A 19,205-nucleotide genomic window follows, 5' to 3' on the forward strand; every position below is an offset into this window, starting at 1 on the left:
AATTAGGCGTGCACCCAAAAAATTGGAAGATTTGAACCAAAAATGAAGGCAGGGCCCCCCCCCCCTACATCAAATGTGCCAACTCCACCATCCCCTTTAAAGGGAAAAATAAATTATGGTAACACCACAGGTGTATATTATTTCCCTCTTCTTTTGTTTTCCCCACTTTGGATTTCCAGGCTAGGTTTGGAGAAAAAAATTAAAATTAAATTGAATTTTTGTCTCTTTTTCTGGTGTATGGGATAACATTTTTTCCCTTCTTCTCTTCTTTCAAACTTTTTCACTTTTATATTTATTTTCCGTTTGGCAACATTTTGAATTCTCACCCCACCCCCCATCTTATCTATGAAGGATATTCTAAAAAATGTAGAAAGAAAATATCTCATTAGAATAAAATGTCGTATATGCTTCAGTCATATTTTTCCTGTATGTTTTGTTTCTGAATGCAAAGTCATAAATATAGCTTGATGGATTCTCAAAACCCTAGAAAATTATAAACATTAAAGGAGAAATTTAAGATTAAAATGATATTAGATATTTCATTTTTAATTTATAGTTTTAATTTTAATTTACAGCTATTACTGAGGTCGAAAATGGTTGTGTTAATTTTAAACCCAAGTTAACCCCATCAATCCCCTAAAACATATTTGCATTGCATAAAACATGGCGTCTCTGTCTGTACTGCAAATATTTCTAGTTCCAAAAGTTACCACAGAGTGGCGCTGTCTACCTGAGCTGAATAGTTTCTGTGAAGGTTAGAAGAATGGTGTAGATGGTGAACATCAAAACTATCATGATTTCCACGAATATCCAGGTATATAGTCTTCTCTCTAGAATGTTCAACAAAAAGAAACAACATGAAAAAAATTACTTTAATGATATCAAAGTACAGAAAGAAAAAATAAATAGTCATAGTCATAAAACATATTATAATATAAACAATAACTTAACAATAATAACGATAAAAATAAAAATAAAAACAACAAAAACAAAAAATAATAATATTAAAATAAAAATGATGATTATGATATAATAATAATAATAATAAAATAATAAAAAATTAATGATATTAAAAATAAAAATAATTATAATAATAAGGAAGATAATGCTGCAAACAAAGATAATAATTACATAAATAGCAATCAATAATAATGACAAATATAAAAATGATAGCAGTAGAAAGATAAAAAACTTACCTAACATTATGCTCTTCTAGTATACTGGCATAAGTCTTCCATTCCTCCAAAACCTGAAAATAAATTAATTTTTAAAACTATTAAAAACATTTTAGAAACATTATTCATTAAATTAACTTCTAAAACGGGTGGTTATTATAATAATATAACAATTTTACTTAATTATCCCTTATTTGAAATGATCAATGATCATTGATCAAAGCTGGGAATTTTTGTGTTATATTCCCATAATCCCGATCAACTTAATCTCACGTAGAATCTGCTTAATCTCTTGATTTTGGATATCCGCAATTTCTTCGTGCTTTCATTGGTAAAATGCAAAAATTCCCTGGATTTTTATTTGCACCTCGTTTTCCATAGATGACACTTTATTTACGCTCATAGAAGCAAGATTAAATAATTATTTAGATTAACATAAAATGCATGATCTCGATATCCACAATTCACGAGTTCCCAGCTCGAGTAAAATAAAAACAAATGGCAATTGATAAAAGAAATTTCTATCAGATTCTAATTTATAACGTTTCCTCTACTCTTTAAACAATTAATAAGATTTTAAAGTTTCTAAGATTTATAAAAGCATTTGAGATTCGTAATTTTGACCTGAAAAGAGTCAACTCCATCCTTGTCTTTTCCATCAGTTAGATCTCCAGATGCAAGCACTAGCCTGGGCTAGTGAGAAGCTCAACTTCAGACAAATGTGGGAGTGCGGGGGGATATAAAGCCCCCCAAATAATATTTATGTATTAATTGTCTTATGTCTATGAAGCGAGCTCTTAAATTTCTTCACCAATAAAATGTCTATCTAAGAAATGTCCTATAGATGAAATGTCTTTTTTTAAAGTCCCAGTAAATGTTATGTATATTTCAAAAGGGATATATATTTTTTCAAAAATTAATAATTCAAGAGCCTGTATTGTGTAGAACAAATGATGTTTAAAACTTTAGGACATATGATCTTTTTTATGTACAGTGGTCGGCGTTTTAATTAATACAATTAAGACGACTTTTCTATTGTAGTTTAATTTTTTATAAGCCTTTTACAAATTAAAAGTTTCCAAGTAAACAAATGAAAGGTTTAAAAAATGAAAGGAAAGAAAGAGAAAACTTACATTTATTTCTTCACTTTAGGTCGTATACATACTGGCATACTGGGCAACATTTATAAGTTACAAGGGTTTATATAGACTCGTGCGCGCGCAAATATTTAAGGTTTGCAGAACAATATATGTTTAAAGGAGTAAACCTCCAAGAATATGCAGATGCAGTATTTTAAAATGCTGCATTCTCCCCTCCTTCTTTTTAAATTCTTTAGCTAGTCTCTCATAAACAAGATGCTGTTGTTAACAGCTTCTCTTTGCTTCCATGTTAATGTGTAATTGTATCCATACTGTTTAGTGTTTAAAAGCTTGGTAGATATAAAAAATTTAAATCGAAAGTCGTCCTCATTGTATTGATTAATACGACGACGACTGCAAGAAAAAGAACTGAAGGAAAAATGACATTGTTCAGGTAATTTGTGCTTTAATTTTTGAAAATTACATTTCAGTCTTAAAACAATTTACTTTTACTTTCTGTTGCAAAATTCCCAAATTTTATCTCTGCAGTATGATGTATGACTATGCACAATCCATTTTACGAATTTATGTATTTTGTTTGAAGTTGATTTAAACCTTGATAGTATCCAGAGTTGTGGAGAAAAAATCTTCTAAGGAATCCTAAAAAAAGATTTTATAAATTCGAAAGAATGATTAACTTAAAGGGACTTACGTTGTAATTTAAAGAGGAGCAGGCCATATTTACAACGGTAATTTGTAAAATCTTTATATGATCAATAATGTGGGAGATATCGTTGTCTAGCTTGAAAAGTTGTGAATTCTGACTATTTTCCCAATGTTTCTGCATCAGAAATGTGCAAATCACTTTTGTAAAGAAAGAACAATTGAAAATAATCAGTTTTCGAAAAGAGAAAAATCAATGGAAAGGAACTAAACACTCGCCACAAACGCTTAATTTCAAATATCTTAGCAACCTAATTCACTAGACCTTTGATATTTCAAATATCTTAGCAACCTAATTCACTAGACCTTTGATATTTCAAATATCTTAGCAACTTAATTCACTAGACCTTTGATATTTCAAATATCTTAGCAACCTAATTCACTAGACCTTTGATATTTCAAACAATGTTGCTGTTTACGGAAAAAGTCTAGGATTAAAATATCCAAGGTTTAGTACCATTATATGTAAATTGCAAGATAAAGGAATTAGAAATACAGAGTTTGTGGCGACTGTTCAACTTCTTCAAAGGAATTAAATGATAGAATTAAATGTGCTGTTGAATTATATTTATGAAATACCTAATTATTCTTCTCTTTTTTATCTTATTTGGAAGCACTACTTACTTTTATCTCTAGATGAACATATTTACTGATGTGTAAATCAGTAACTTGGATAAACCAGAATATATTCTCTCCATCCCATTCCAGATCCTCTTTACTCCAGTCCTTTCTTAAACCTGGATACAATAGAATATATTCCATCCCATTCCAGATCCTCTTTACTCCAGTCCTTTCTTAAACCTGGATACATTAGAATATATCCTCTCCATCCCATTCCAGGTCCTCTTTACTCCAGTCCTTTCTTAAACCTGGATACAATAAAATATATTCCATCCCATTCCAGATCCTCTTTACTCCAGTCCTTTCTTAAACCTAGATACAATAAAATATATTCCATCCCATTCCAGATCCTCTTTACTCCAGTCCTTTCTTAATCCTGGATACAATAGAGTATATCCTCCCCATCAGAATATGTACATAAGAATATATTTTGGTTCAATTAGTCCTACTCCGGCCCTCCCTTACACCAAGATTAATCAAGTTAATCCCATCCAACCGACTTCAGTCCTTTCTTTACTCTAAAGAAAATATAAATATTATTTTTATCTGATTTCAAGTCCAGATTCCGAGTCTTAATGTTTTAGTGTTTATCTTAAACCTGGGGAAATCTGAAAACTTTATTTTTTATTTTAATCTAAGATGCATTGATACATTTTCTAAGATGCATTGATGCATTTGGCTTTTGCAGAATTTTCCATAATGCAAGCAATGAATTAAAATCAAATGACTGAAAAGACAACATTCGGGGTTTAAGAGCTGTTGAAAAATGTGTTGTTACAAATATTCAGCGTGTGGAGTAATTTGAAAAATCTTGAAAACTTTTAAACCAAATAAAAGTAAAATAAGGAAGGGGGGGGTGTTGACGGTAACTTACCTCCTCATGAATTGCACCAACTATAAAAAATAAGTTGACTAGCTTATTACCTAGATCTGGAATAGTGATTGGTAAGATGACAAAGTTGTAGAGAAGTATCCCCAGCAACCCCACCAACCCGCCCTTCACCAACACCTTTATCATTGTAAATTATTCATCTGAAATTTTTAAAAAAGATATAATTTACATGTTAATGCTTTAACTTTTATCACAGTTTAACTTGATTAGTAATTGTTTCAGTCAGAAATCACAGCCAGTCACGAACTTTTTTTTTTCATCGGAAAAAATTAGTAGTTTACCATAAAATTTCGATTATAAGAGTACTTAATTATTAAATTCATTACAAGAAAATTTCGCAGTTTAATCGTCAAAATGACATATAAATATCTACTGGCTGTATCCACTGTGCCAATATTTATTTATCTTGTGGTGTGGTCTTGATATTCTTGAGATAATATTGATTAGTGTGAGTATAGCATATATCCACTGTGCCACTATTTATTTATCTTGTGGTGTGGTCTTGATATTCTTGAGATAATATTGATTAGTGTGAGTATAGCATATATCCACTGTGCCACTATTTATTTATCTTGTGGTGTGGTCTTGATATTCTTGAGATAATATTGATTAGTGTGAGTATAGCATATATCCACTGTGCCAATATTACTGGTAGATGAAACTTGAAAGGCGTCTAATGTCTGTTCCAGAAACCAAACTTCCTATCATAAATAATACAATGTGGAATTAATTATGAATTATGTCTATTAAAATTATTTTTTGAAATACCTTTGACAAAGATAAAAAAGAAAAAAAATCTTTAAAATCTTATATCACACAGTATTAAGCGATCATATCAATACAACCAAGACAATTTTTTTATTAAGTTTTGATTGTTAGCTTGCTTTTTTAGAATTACAAGTTTTTGACTTCTATGTTTATGTGTAGTGTGTATCCACTATCCATGCTGTTTAACAGGTTAATATAAATCAAAATTTCAATCAAAAGTCGTCTTCATTGTATTGATGTAATCACCTACCACTGAGGCTAACATCTCACTATCTAATGGGGGTGCTGGCGGGTCGGGTAACTGGTTTTACTTCTAAGCTCACTTAGATGACAAATGGGACCCTTCGGTATAAATAAATAAATGTTAGACAGAAATTTAAAAACACATAAGGGACTGTACAACTTATTTAACGTGAACATCTATTGTCTATTTATAGAATGGCATGTCTGATATACATAAAAAAACCATTTAAAATGTTCTCTGACCAAGGATGAATTTGATCAAGCGATAATCAATTATTTTTAATTGTTAATTTTCTACATAAGTGGCTTGCGCATTTATGCATCAGATACTTTGAAATAAATTAACAGAGCTGGGAACTTTTGAATGGTGGATATCGGGATTAATGCTTAATCCACTCTTTTTCTTAATCTTGAGATTAAATATTGCTTGTTCTCCTCTCATATTTAATCTCCAGATTAATTATCCGATCAGAATTAAGGATATCCCATTCAAAAGTTTTCAGCTCTGAATGCATAATTTTTTAGTTAAAACACCAATATCTTCCTCAATGACACCATTTTAAATATTACTCTTGTATATAGCAAATTAGTCCAACGCGTGATTCAAATAACAAAAACAATAACAAATATACAGTAACAAAACAATAACAAATACAGTAAAATAAAATAATCTTTTCTTAAAAAACAAAGAAAAAAACTTACCCGCCACCAGTTCCTGAGTGAGTCAGCAAGGAGAGGAGTAAGGTTAGGTAGTTCAGCGAAGCATAACAACTGAGGAAGTCTAGAACAGTTTTGGTATTTAACAATTAATATAATTAATAAAGAGTTAGACTTGTAAACTGTGGAATAGGAAGATGACATTTAACCAGTCTTAATTGTATTTGATGTTGTTATAAAGCAAACAGTTTAACCAGTCTAATTGTATTTGATGTTGTTATAAAGCAAACAGTTTAACCAGTCTTAATTGTATTTGATGTTGTTATAAAGCAAACAGTTTAACCAGTCTTAATTGTATTTGATGTTGTTATAAAGCAAACAGTTTAACCAGTAGATTAAAACTTATTAAGTGAAATCAGTCTGTGTGCACTGCACAATTGCAGTGTTCTTTGAACTTTTTAAAATCATAACTAAAATGTAACTGTAGTTTTCCTTATGGGCGTATATCTTATCGGAAATTCATATAATGAAATGTGTATTTAAAGTGTGTTTACTGTTTATTAAATGACGAAATATGCCCATATTATTATTATTTTCATTTTTAGTCAGGAAAACGATGGAAATCAAAAACTTCATATTGATGTTTAAGTCAAGCTTAAAAAAATCATTTTTTATTGACTGAACACCTGTAACTGAGGTTCCTGAGGTCTGGTAGAGTGGATCCTTCTTTTCCAACTTCGGGATCCTGGTCTATTGTTTCCCTGGTCTGTTTCCTTTCGTCATATACTACTTGATCGTCTTCTGTTGATTCAAAGTTTTCTTTTTCTTTTGAATATTCTATTTGACTTCCTTTAGAGTCTGGAGTTTTAAAGATTTCTTTCTCGTGGTCGTCTTCATTTTCTGATAATACTGTTTTAGACTTATAAGGAGTTGGGTTTGCCGCAAAATATTCGGAAATGAACGCGGCGAATTTCACCAAACTTAAAATGGCCGAATCTGGTGACCCATCTAAACAAATAAGCTTAAAATGCAGATAATAATTAAACGTGGGACAGACGACATAAAATCAACACTGAAGTTTATAAGATGTTTTACAACGCAGAAATGTTTAGTTGTAACATGTTAAATCAATCATAAAGTTAAATGGTTCTGTTTACACTGCACAAGATCAATCTTGATTCATTTATCCGGACATCCTACTTGATAAACGGGAAAACACATAAAACTACGTTAAATGTCTCTTTAATAAAAGTATGACCTTGCTCTCCCTCTTCTGTGTGCATGAGTTGTTGGAAGTGCTGGATAATGATTGTGTCCGGGATCAAGAATTCCTCCAGGTCTAGTAGATGATCAACTATATCCTGGATACAGAGGAATATATTTTAAAGAATTAGGGGAGAAGGGGGGTTGATTTTAGATGCTTTGAGTTCAAGAGTAAAATAAAAAATGGACATTAGCTTCGTTTTATTTATCAGTTTCTATATCTTAACACTAAAATTCACTTCTTAGCTAATAAAACTGTAACACTGTAAAAATTTGCACCAGTATTATTTTTATTATTATTATTATACTGTTTCATTAGGGGGGTGCAGAGAATGATTTGTACAAAGAATACAACACCTGCCTGGACACTTCCTGGATACAGGAACTTGATCCGGTCAACTGTAGTCGGAGTAGGACCAGGGAGACGGTGGAAGGTGTCAGGGAACCCGTTCCATCTAGAGGATAGGGATGGGCATCAGTTTGAGGCCCTTCTTAGAACGTTTAAAAGGTTCAAACTTTATAAGTGCTCCACAGCTGGGGTGTATATCACAATGTCATAATGTATTCTTGATAAGCTTGCATTTTTAACAAATACTAACCTTCCTTTTCCCATAATAACCAGAACTTTTCTACCCAGAAATCCGGCTGATAATGATGCTAAATACGAAAAAAATTTCTAATTTGTAATCTGTTCATAACAAAACAAAATAGACTAAGAAGAAAATTGAGAATTTTCACCTAACACACTTTTAAAAACATATGATTTGTACAACTGTGAATTTGACTTGCCTATGGACTCTGAATGGTTTAAAAGTTTTGTTTATCTACAAAAAGAAATTGATCCCCTCAAACTTTAATTTTCTTATCCCTATACAACTACAACCAGATATTCACACTATGATTACTTCATCTAACAGTTTTCATAGTTCAAGACTTTCAAGTTTTACACATCAATTTGCATATAAATAAAGATTAGAAAAAAAGATTTTTAAGAGAGTGACCTTATAAATAATATAATTGATTAAAAAATCCCGGAAATCAGGAAAAGATAAAATAATCCATAAACACACTAGCTGATTCCTTACCCTGATAAACACACTAGCTGATTCCTTACCCTGATAAACACACTAGCTGATTCCTTACCCTGATAAACACACTAGCTGATTCCTTACCCTGATAAACACACTAGCTGATTCCTTACCCTGATAAACACACTAGCTGATTCCTTACCCTGATAAACACACTAGCTGATTCCTTACCCTGATAAACACACTAGCTGATTCCTTACCCTGATAAACACACTAGCTGATTCCTTACCCTGATAAACACACTAGCTGATTCCTTACCCTGATAAACAAGGTGGTTTGTGTTCACATCACTTAATACCAGTCCAGACATAACAGATCTTAACATAAAAAATATTGTCTTTTAATGCAATCAAGTTGATGTTTGATGCCCCCCCCCCTTCTGTTTTTTTTTCAATCTTAAGGACACTTGAAGATGTTCCTCAATGTCAGTATGGTCGATCATTTTTCTAAAAATAACCCTAGCAGTAGAACTGTTCTATAAGTTCACTTGAATCCAAACGAATCCTTTGTAAACAAAGTGCTCGAACCTAGCTGACCTTTGATTGTAGAATCCCACCGGGTCTTGGGAAAAAAACGAGTTTTCTTGAAATAACTCCTCAGTTTTCTTTTCTCTCAATGGAAAACATAGTTCAAGTATACTAAACGACATTAGTAAACAAATCTGAAATTATCATGTTGTAAAAACAAAATGTATCTCATAAGGGACTGTGGACGTATTATTTATAAGATGGCATGTTCGATTTACAACGGTGCCCTTAAATACGTTGCCTGATTGAGAGTGAATGAGAGACTCATCTTCTCCCTTAAAAAATGATAACTTTTTAGTAAGGTTAAAATAAAAACTCTAGAAAATGACGATATCTTCCATCTTGTTGATCAGATTTAGGTTTAAATGGTACTGCTGTGAATAATGAATGTCTCTCTTTAAATTGAAGTGAATTACAAGGACAGTCCCTTTATGCGAGATCAGGTCTGCAGTTAACTTATAACTTTATTAATATCACAGATAAGTTTTTATTATTATTACTATTGAACCTACAGTCAAAGTATCATGTCCACGCACAGAATAAGTTACACACCAGGATAAAGCTCTGCTCCAGCCACTTACTCTTGTCTGCTTGGGTTTTAATGGATCGTATCTGACGATGAATAAGGACTCAGTGTGAAGTAAGGAAGGTGTCACAAGGACTAATGATCGATTGCACGACGCTCTTTTGGACTAATGTTCAAAAGGACTAAAGTCAAAATAAACAGAAAACAGATTTTCCTCCTACAGTGAACCTCAAAAAATTGCAGAATATGAAGACTGTTGGACTCAAATTTAGATTTTAAATATAAAAAAAAAAACATAAAGCACAGCAATTGTAATGATTTTCCAACCTAAGGGTAAACGTGTTCCCGATGACGTGTTTTTGTCATTTAATAAAAATGATATTGGTTCGTCTAATATTCTGGAACTTATCTATCCCAATGAAAAAATCTCTAATACTTCTAAAATTCCAGTTTTTAAAATCTTGGGAGTTTCTTTAGACCAAAGTTTTTTTTATTTTATTACCATTTGAAAAGTTGTCCTTATATTTAAAACAACGCTAAACATTTCCTGCCTACTGTTGCACTTACATCTCTTTATCATGTTCGTAATCACCCTCTAATGTACTGTATGTATTCCAATTATCAGCTGCACTAGCAAAACAAATATAAATTTGTTGATAAAATGCCAGAAAACAGCATTGAGAATAATTCAGAAAGAAAAGTATAATGCACTTTGCACAATGCACATACCCAACCCATTTTTGCATCATTAAATATTTTACCCCTTCCAGAACTTATTCAGCAAAAACAATTCACATTCATGCATTTATTCATTAATACTTGCCAAACTCTTTTTAAAACTTCAAATTGTTGAAAAACCAAGTTTAATTCATGATTATATATTTAGAAATGATACCGAGATTTTTTCGTACCTCTTGCAAACACCAAGTTTGTAAAGCATTTTCCTTTTTAATCCTTCCCATTGGAATAATCTGCCCAATCAACTTAAAGATATTTCTTCTTTTCTGTTACGTATGCTCAAATATTCAAAAAGATCTGATTTATCATTGGTAACATTTTAAGTGATTTTTAATTCTTTTTGATAGCCTATGATTCTAGATTCTGTCTGCTTCATGCTATCTAGGTTAAGTTTACTAATAATGTAAACTCCGCCGTGGCTCCGCTATCGTCCTTATCCCTTCCGCCATCCGTACCAAGTCAAATATTTACATTCGCCAAAGAGAAGGGCACTGTTAAAACAGCTTTTCACGCTCAGCACTTCTGTTTAAATATGTTTCATAAATTTTGTTATTAAATTTAAGATGAGCCGAATAAATTATATTTGATTTTATTTGATTTGTTCAGTGTAAACATACCCATTTCACTTAATAAGTTGATTTACTCCTGAACAACATAAAATACACATAATTTTGCTTAAATGTCGTCTTCCTATTCCACAATTTATGGGTCTCACTGTATTTGTACTTACAGAAAAAAAAACAAATCAATAAACTTTTAAGTTAGGGTTACGTCAGGTTCTAGGCCAGCTGAGAATAAAGAATGCTTTATAAACTTTGGACAGTTCAAAACAAAGAATAAGTGATAAACTTTGGCCAGCTTAAAATCAAGAATTAGTCCAAAACCCAACCTCTTCTCGAATGGTTCCCTGAGTTGCTCCGGGTTAGTGGCGGGTCTCAGCTGGGTATACCAGGGAGAATCATCTGCTCCCTCACAGCAACATGCCGGAAGCACGTCCTTCAGTCTGGACATTTCCTCTGGTTAATCTAGTTGATCTTGGCTCGAAATTAAGGAGAAAATATCCTCCAGTACTGGATTAGATTTTATACAACTGGTCATGTCCCCGCCGTTATCAATCTTCTTCTACTTTACTTCTCTCTTAGCAACTTCTTCTTGGGTTCTTTCTTGTCTGCCATTTTGCTCTTTTTTCTTTCAATTGAAAATCCATTGGCCATGTATCTGTACACTGCAGGATTAAGTACAAGTTCTAAACTTTAGCAAACTTAGGATCAAGTATAAGTTAAAACTTTAGCCAGCTTAGGATCATGAATAAGTTTAAACTTTAGCCAACTTAGGATCATGAATAAGTCCAAAACTTTGGCCAACTAAGGATCAAGAATAAGTAAACTTTGGCCAGCTTAGGATCAAGAATAAGTTTAAACTTTAGCCAGCTTAGGATCAAGAATAAGTTTAAACTTTAGCCAGCTTAGGATCATGAATAAGTCCTAAACTTTGGCCAACTTAGGATCAAGAATAAGTCCTAAACTTTGGCCAACTTAGGATCAAGAATAAGTACTAAACTTTGGCCAACTTAGGATCAAGAATAAGTACTAAACTTTGGCCAACTTAGGATCAAGAATAAGTCCTAAACTTTGGCCAACTTAGGATCAAGAATAAGACCTAAACTTTGGCGAAATTAGGATCAAGAATAAGTCCTAAACTTTGGCCAGCTTAGGATCGAGAATGAGTCCTAAACTTTGACCGTAGAAACTAAGAAATCCAATGAGATAATTTCCAAGCTCGTTCTAAACAAAGGCATTTTAAATTGACTATGGCCAATGAAAACTATGAAAAAACTTATATTAAGAAACAAGAGAATATTAGAATTTTGCAAAGTCATATAAAAGGGTTACTAAAAAAAGATTTTCTGAAAAATTACCATACTTTGGCATAAATAGAATTAGAGACTTAAATTAGAAAATGCTTTGATTCCTGTAGCATAATTTGGGCCATTATACTTCCGGTTTTACAGGGGTGGATCTAAATACAGAGAAATTCAAAAAAGTATTAAAATTACTAATTAAAAAAAAATCAAATAAATATCAAAATAATGTCAACTTAATCCTGATCACGCGTCCTTCGTCTTGTCTCACATGTAAACAATGAGGTATGGGCGGAAAATCCCTTGGTTACCTGAATCCAAGGGGTGTCCTCCAGAGGATGAGGGGAGACTGATATTTCGTTTAAACTGAACCGATCAAGCTTCAGTCCCAGCTCCTACAGGAAAAAAAGAACTGATTATTCGCCACAAACTCTTTATTAAAATCCCTATGTCTTTATAACCTGACTGTGTAATCATTTCAAACTATTTTTTCTAGCAAAAGTAATGTTCTATATTTTCTAAGCTTCTTTGTATCTAATCTATAACATCGCTGAATTTGTTATTAAAAACAATAAAATAAGGAGCATTTAGCGCGTTCCAGTGTAGGTCCATTTTAATTTTTTCTCCAAGGGTTCAAAAAATTATCTTGATATTTCTTAAATTCATAAACTTGTATACACCTGCCATTTAATCACGTTAAGGGAACCCAAAACATTGTGTCGAAATGAATTTGACCAGAAAGGGGAGGGGGCCTTAAATATCATGTGTAAAGGTCTAGTTTGAACGGAAAAATTTACTTTATATACTATATCTAAAGGTAGAGTTTGACAGAAAAGGGTGACGAGGGAGGGGGGGCTTTACCTTATATACTTTGTCTAAAGGTAGAGTTTGACCGGAAGATGTATAGAAGCGTGCTAAAAAAAGAGGAACTGAGTACGCAGCACTGTAATGCACTAAACAACATCACTGAAACTTGGGGCAAAATGACGATTTGAATTCATAAAAAATTGTCATTTTTTACATTTAAAGTTGAAATTCTAACAATTCAAATAAAAAAGAATGAATAAAATCAAAAATTACTTTAATTTGAATGTGAGATATAGAATTTTTGAGATGAAAAAGCAAAGACCCTTTGTTTAATGTTATTCCTTGGTATTCAGCCCCCAGGTAATCTTTATTTTCTCTCTTTCCATTTATCTCGACTGAGTTTTCATCTTCCTCAATAACAGAAGCATCAAAACATTCTTCAAAATAAATTCATATTAAATCCTTGGATTTTAAATTTTTCAGAATTTGTTTGCTTAGCCAATTAACAGCCTGTAAATATATGTATAAAAAACCTAATTTTCATTAGAAAAGTCAACCCTCTTTGAAAATAAGCTCTTCAGAAATACGATATGACCAATAAAAACGTAAAACAGCAGTATAAGTATAACTCATAATTTTAAGGGCTTTACTGTAAGTTATTTTGGGAAATAAATAATATTACTGGTAAACCTGGTAATCCAAAATCTATATATATATACGTATTTTGCTTGTCTGTTTCTTTGTAACCGATAAACGTCAAATTGCTGAACTGATCGGGCACAATTTTTTTGTGGGACCTCACTTGACCCAAGGGAAGGGTTATGGATGCTCAGAATTACAAAAAATTGTCTCCATATTTTTTTACTTTAGTAAAAATTTTGAAAATCCACAAAGAGAAAATGCTGAAAGATTCAGAAACAATTAAAAGTTGAGATAGAAGACGCCTAATATTAAAATGTTATCCGACACCTACATTTCAAAGTGTAATAAACACTTTTGTTATTCTTGCAAAAAATGAATATAGAACTTTGTAGATTTTTGTACATGCTTAATCTTATTTTGTTAAACGTACTAAACTGAAAAAAAAACAATTATTTTATTATGCTGCACCTCGGTCTCTCTAAATTTAACTAGTAATCCCTGACTTATTGTAACCTTTCAAAACCTAGTAATATTTATCATATTGTAAATGTTTTAATAATAATTAGGTGGGGATAATACCCAAAAAAGCAAAAATCTAATCTCCACCTAATTGCTATTATTACATAAATATAGTAAAAAATTATTAGCAATAAACTATATATTATCTTATCTCAGCCTAGTAGAATAAAACTCTAACACCCTGTGATACTGTGTGAAAGACTAAAATCGAAACCAATAACGTTTAGAAAATTTTTCACCTGAATCTTCATGTATTTCTTTATTCTCCTGTTTTGAAGCAGAAACAACAAGAAGTCGTTCTATCTTCAAATAACCTCCTTCTTCCCTATCTCCGTTCACATAGCAGATGTTTTTTTCTCCATTTTTGGACATTTTTTTAACTGAGGGGATAATATTTATGTTAGATTTAAATTTAGGAAAGTGCCACATAAAAAATACTCAATTCGTAGAGCCTGTGTAGTAGTTCGTGTTGTTTTTTCTTGCTTATATAGTAGGATCAATTTGCCATAAAACGTGTAATAGGAAGAATAAAAATATATATATACGATGTTTCTATCATGTATTTTGGAAATAGCTGAACTTGAAAATAAACTTTAATATCTAAATGGACCTGTCTACACTGCATAGTTTCAAGTTTAATGGATTATTTAAAATTTTAACGGTCGTCTTTCCATTCTACAGACTTTGTGGGTCTAACTAATATATATAATAATGATGATTTTTTTCTAATCAAATCGTTTTATCGAGTTTTATCTAATTTTGTCTTAGTCTCTTAAAGAAGTTTGGTTATATTAGATTTTCAGCATCTTTTATAAAACATTGCAAACTATACATATTGTTAAATGTAGTCATTAAACGTTATAACTAATATAGTCAGGGGCGAAGTCAGGAATTTGNGGGGGGGGTTGAGCTTACCCCCCTCTGACAACGCCTCTGAATATAGTCTCTTATCAAATAAATTATATCCCTAGGTCTTCTCCTTCTTCCACAAATCTCTGATAAGAAAGTGTTCCCATTTTTTAATATCTAAAATTTATAATTATTTTTCATTCTGCATGAGATTTACTTAAACAAATTATTTTCATTGTCCATGAAATTTATAATGTTGGTTGATGCCATTGGAGATCAATAGGCATACAATTTTATTTTAACTTTTGAAAACAAACATTTTTTTAAAACTAACTAAGGACATATTTAGTATTTACACCAGTTGTGCAAATTTTGAGCAAAAAATGTTTTGTGAAATCACAAAACAAAATAAACAAAATTTCTTTTTACTTGTAACAGGTACATTATTTTTTGACATTGTATTATTTTATTTTCATGATTTGTAATATAAAAAACAACCAGTTGATAAAATCAACCTTGAAGTGGGAATCAGCTATAAATGATGGAAGTTCTGAAGAAAGTAGAAATGAAGGAGATATTTAGCTGCTTGTCAATCCACCATTTAACTTAAGAATCCGTCAATTTATTTTCAATATCAGATGACGCCAAAGAGCAGCTGACTTAAAATCTTTTGAGATCAAGAATGATGAACTCAGTATTTGTGTAGAACCATCACTCATCAGACACCATTTGATCAGCTGGCTTCTGGAATCCACCATAAAAAATCAGCTGATTGAAAGGATCAGCCATAATCAACTGACTTTAAGATTCAAACATTTTACTTCCAAAAAAAAAGCTGATGCCCAGGATCAGCGGACTATTAGAATCCGACATTTTATTTTCAAAATCAGCTGTTACCACTCCTGAAGCACGTTTTCTATTTAATTCTATTTAAAACTTTATCACAGAGATGAATAAGTCCAGCCTTGTACTCGGAGTCCTTCAGATCACGAAGTGCGAGAACAGCCTGAAAAAAATACATTTAAATTTAAAAATTAGGAGAGAACCTCTTTAAGAAAGTAGAATTACCTTATTACAGTGAGTTCTAGCTAAGCTCTTTGTTTCATCTAAACCAGTTGACTTAAGGACTAAACTAAACGCTTTCTCCACATCCCCGGTCTAAATATTTTTCATAATTTTTATACAGTGAATCCCAGATATATGAATAAATAGACCGTCAAAAGTTTTTTGATAATTGTAAATAAACTTCTTTTTGTTTTTAATTCAAGGTAAATAAATAGCCCTGAAATATGAATACAATTGATTAAACTCATTTTTCCGTGGCATTTGATCTTAAATATGTAATACGACATAAAAAACTCTTGCTATACGTATTCATATGTCTGGGATTCACTGTAATTCAATAATTATTTAAGTATTTATCCTATATACTGGTTTATGAAAAAATAATAAAATAAAGCCTTGAATAACGTCTTCCGTTAAAATTATCAAAGAAACTGTATATTTAAACTCTTTTATTATAAAAATTGATGTTTTTCACATAAACGAAGTGGTCCTGACGTTATTATATACCGTCCTTCATTACCTGGTTAAACCTTCGATTAATAAGAAGTTCAAGTTCTGGAAACCGTCGTGCTGCAAAAAGAACTGGAGCAGTTGCCAGTCCTAGCTGTAGGTCAGCCGCAGCTGGTTTACCTGGTCAATCAATCAATCATTCAATGAATCAATTAATCAAGCAACAAATAAATAAATTAATTAACTAGCACCATTGCAAGGACTAATTATTAGTTCCCTTACGTCCGGTCCAGAAAATCAATAAATCATCAACGAAAAAAATCAATATATCAATAACAAATTCAATCAATAACCCAACCAAAGTGTTATCTAACGGAATTGCGAGTAGCTGTAGGTCAGCCGTAGCTGGTTTCTTTTATCAATCGATTAATCAAATGGTTTAACCAATAATTCAATCATTTAATGAATTAATGAACCAAACAACTAATGAATAAATCAATCATTGAGTTAATACATCAATTAATCAATATAAGTAAATATATCAATAAAGTATAAACCAACCAATAAGTTAGCTAACAGAATTGCCAGTGCTAGCTGTAGGTCTATATAATCAATCAATCAATCATTTAACAAACTAATTGTGGCCTTACCATTATTTACTAGCTTAAACAATCAATCATCTAACCAATCAATCAATCAATCAATCAATATATCAATAAATTATGAAACTGACAAATAAGTAAAAAATGGTTCGACAACCATCTTAAAAAAAATATTTAAAAATTCTTTAAATTTAGCATCCTTTCCTATCAATTGACCAATAGTTTATCAAAATACAATTCTAAAAAATATTTCTCACCAAGCATATCCGCACTTGACACAAAGTCTAGAAGATCATCTACAAGCTGAAATGCAATCCCAATATTCCGACCATATTGGAAACTATTCTCAATGTCGTCTTTGTTTCCCCCAGATAAAACTACGTTTGCCTAAACATATTTAGTTAATAACGAGACTAAGTTAAGTAGACTTAGTTCAACCACTTCTCGTCAACCAACTTGAACTGGTTTAATTACAGCTACATAGTTTCAACTATTAGAAGCAATTAATTGAATAAAGCCAGAGCTGGAAACCTTTGTTTTAGTTTCTTAAAATACCGATCTTGATCTTAATATCCACTGTCGGCACTTGAAATTTGAGGATCTAAAAAACAATATCTTTCCTTCTCTTCATTTTAGTTTTTCCTCCCCTGATCAAAGCTCCCTTTACCTCCTGACTGGGCACGATTACCATGTAGGATATAGAATAAGGATTTAATAAATCTGCAGATTAACAAAAGATTGAGTCTCGATATCCATAATTCAAAAGGCCCCAGCTCTGGAAAGCTAATGTCTAATTAAATCCATTTTCACTTATCAATAGAACTAAGGTTCTCCACAAATGAATAAAACTTTTCATCTCTTGTTTTTACACTCAATAAAAGATTTGGTTTTCAAGTATCACACTACTTGTATTTATATTGTTTAGTTGTCCGTATCAGCATATTTACATTTTTTCAGCAATTATAAGAAAAAAAAATTATGAATAGAAAAGAATGTGAAAGTTTACCTTGCAACTGTAAGCCATGAGACTAGCAGTCTTATTGAAACTTTTATTCAAATAATCAGTAAATCTTTCCCCTTTCTCTTCCTTTAAATAGTTTTTATAATTATTATTTTTGACATTTTAGTAAAATAAGAAAAACAAAATGATATGAGAACAGGAAAAGAGAAAACAATAAGTAGTAAACACAATAATAACAAAATCAACAACAATGTAAAAAATATTAATAATGATATCATTCTTCAATCATAAAATATTTACGATGTATTTTTAGGAGTCTTAGTTTCTCTAGTTTTTAAAAATATTTCTTTTAATTTCTAATTGAATAAGTTTGATTAAAAATGTAAACAAAACTATTTTTAAAGCAAATAATTATCAATAAAGAACAATATGAATACCTTTGTTTGTAGCTGCATGAATTCTCCTTTTACTAAATCCGCCAACACCTAGAGTACATGTATTTTTAAGTCTGTACATGGTACGCTGTACAGTGTTCATTTATAAGCGTACCGTAGCAGAAAAAAATAAGGTACCGTGAACGTACCCACTGTGTTGTACTCAACATAACGATGTGGCGTCAAAGACGTTTTGTATCACTTTAAATATTTTGGATTACGTGTATATTTTTAAACAAGGAATGGGATAAATAATTGTTGATGCTCTGGAGAAAAAAATAAAAGTTAAACATCGGAGGTCAAATTTGTTAAACCTTGAACACCCAAACTTAATTTGGTTTGCCCTAAAAACCGTATATTTCCCAAATTCAGCGGATAAAACCCTAAAAAAAGTGTGGAAGGAGGGGGGAAGGACCAAAAAAAAATTAACCCCTGAAACAATAAAATTCATAGTAACAGTTCACTATACAATGTACAATGAATGCATAGTGCACACTGAAAAGTATAGTATGTTATCAAATCAAATCAGAATGTACATAAATCTACTAGACAAACCTGAGAAAGAATTTGTACAACATCAGGGTTCTGAATACTGGATAATAATTTTGATCCGACGCCAAGAACATAATCACCAGCCAGTGTAGATTTTTTTATATTCCATCTTAAATAGTATTCAATTAAAGATATATACAGGGCTACCCACTAAGGATGAGAC

At 31.4% G+C, this 19,205-nt stretch overlaps 4 protein-coding genes across 13 annotated transcripts in view; all 4 read right to left on the reverse strand.

The window, feature by feature from the left end:
• The window catches only part of LOC111704657 (transmembrane protein 62), a gene marked incomplete in the record, with an annotated part of 21,487 nt that extends 5,452 nt beyond the window's left edge, over nt 1-16,035 (reverse strand). The window contains 7 exon segments of the mRNA XM_023476957.1: nt 731-830; nt 1,197-1,249; nt 1,800-1,868; nt 2,870-2,914; nt 3,602-3,714; nt 4,523-4,630; nt 16,025-16,035. Coding sequence (XP_023332725.1) covers nt 731-830; nt 1,197-1,249; nt 1,800-1,868; nt 2,870-2,914; nt 3,602-3,714; nt 4,523-4,616 — 474 coding nt within the window.
• Nucleotides 4,632-8,656, reverse strand: LOC111704660 (uncharacterized). The gene is made up of 7 exons (XM_023476963.1): nt 8,652-8,656; nt 8,021-8,078; nt 7,783-7,876; nt 7,417-7,519; nt 6,845-7,166; nt 6,204-6,282; nt 4,632-5,191 (listed from the first exon to the last, which is right to left on the reverse strand). The coding sequence occupies exons 2-7, from the start codon at nt 8,032-8,034 to the stop codon at nt 5,054-5,056; spliced, it is 750 nt and encodes a 249-aa protein (XP_023332731.1). The 5' UTR covers nt 8,035-8,078; nt 8,652-8,656; the 3' UTR covers nt 4,632-5,053.
• On the reverse strand, nt 9,172-15,319 carry LOC111704661 (ubiquitin-like-conjugating enzyme ATG10). Of its 8 annotated transcripts, none has more exons than XM_023476971.1 (8): nt 15,097-15,319; nt 14,369-14,509; nt 13,310-13,375; nt 13,023-13,114; nt 12,473-12,556; nt 12,272-12,319; nt 11,190-12,084; nt 9,172-9,626 (listed from the first exon to the last, which is right to left on the reverse strand). In XM_023476971.1, exons 1-7 carry the CDS (start codon nt 15,143-15,145, stop codon nt 11,995-11,997), a joined length of 570 nt encoding a protein of 189 aa, XP_023332739.1. In that variant the 5' UTR covers nt 15,146-15,319; the 3' UTR covers nt 9,172-9,626; nt 11,190-11,994. The 8 variants fall into 8 exon arrangements, with proteins under 8 accessions (XP_023332739.1, XP_023332738.1, XP_023332735.1 ...); XM_023476970.1 differs by having other exon boundaries at nt 13,032-13,114; nt 13,310-13,405; XM_023476967.1 differs by having other exon boundaries at nt 9,172-9,618; nt 13,310-13,405.
• LOC111704658 (decaprenyl-diphosphate synthase subunit 1) overlaps nt 15,425-19,205 on the reverse strand; it is a 15,577-nt gene continuing 11,796 nt past the window's right edge. For all 3 annotated transcript variants that reach the window (XM_023476959.1, XM_023476960.1, XM_023476958.1), the window contains 7 exons: nt 19,046-19,151; nt 18,494-18,541; nt 18,102-18,182; nt 17,353-17,482; nt 16,564-16,673; nt 16,047-16,136; nt 15,425-15,984 (listed from right to left, as the gene is read on the reverse strand). In XM_023476959.1, the coding sequence (XP_023332727.1) occupies nt 15,895-15,984; nt 16,047-16,136; nt 16,564-16,673; nt 17,353-17,482; nt 18,102-18,182; nt 18,494-18,541; nt 19,046-19,151 (655 nt within the window). In that variant the 3' untranslated portion in view covers nt 15,425-15,894. The remainder of the gene's footprint in view (nt 15,985-16,046; nt 16,137-16,563; nt 16,674-17,352; nt 17,483-18,101; nt 18,183-18,493; nt 18,542-19,045; nt 19,152-19,205) is intronic.

The sequence above is a fragment of the Eurytemora carolleeae genome, unplaced genomic scaffold (assembly GCF_000591075.1).
Source record: "Eurytemora carolleeae unplaced genomic scaffold, Eaff_2.0 scaffold31, whole genome shotgun sequence".
NCBI lineage: Eukaryota > Metazoa > Arthropoda > Copepoda > Calanoida > Temoridae > Eurytemora > Eurytemora carolleeae.

Bases quoted from the DNA above. Each gene is read 5' to 3' on its own strand.
- LOC111704660 (XM_023476963.1), bottom strand. The intron at 6,283-6,844 runs GTGTTCAGTCAA...AAACTGTTCTAG, and splicing joins CTCAGGAACCTCAGTTACAG to ACTTCCTCAGTTGTTATGCT. The intron at 5,192-6,203 runs GTAAGTTTTTTT...TATTTATGATAG, and splicing joins CACTCAGGAACTGGTGGCGG to GAAGTTTGGTTTCTGGAACA.
- LOC111704661 (XM_023476967.1), bottom strand. From the start codon at position 15,145: ATGGGAACACTTTCTTATCAGAGATTTGTGGAAGAAGGAGAAGACCTA. The intron at 12,320-12,472 runs GTAACCAAGGGA...CTCTGTATTTAG, and splicing joins AGGACACCCCTTGGATTCAG to ATCCACCCCTGTAAAACCGG. The intron at 12,085-12,271 runs GAATCAAAGCAT...GCCTTTGTTTAG, and splicing joins TGGCCCAAATTATGCTACAG to AACGAGCTTGGAAATTATCT.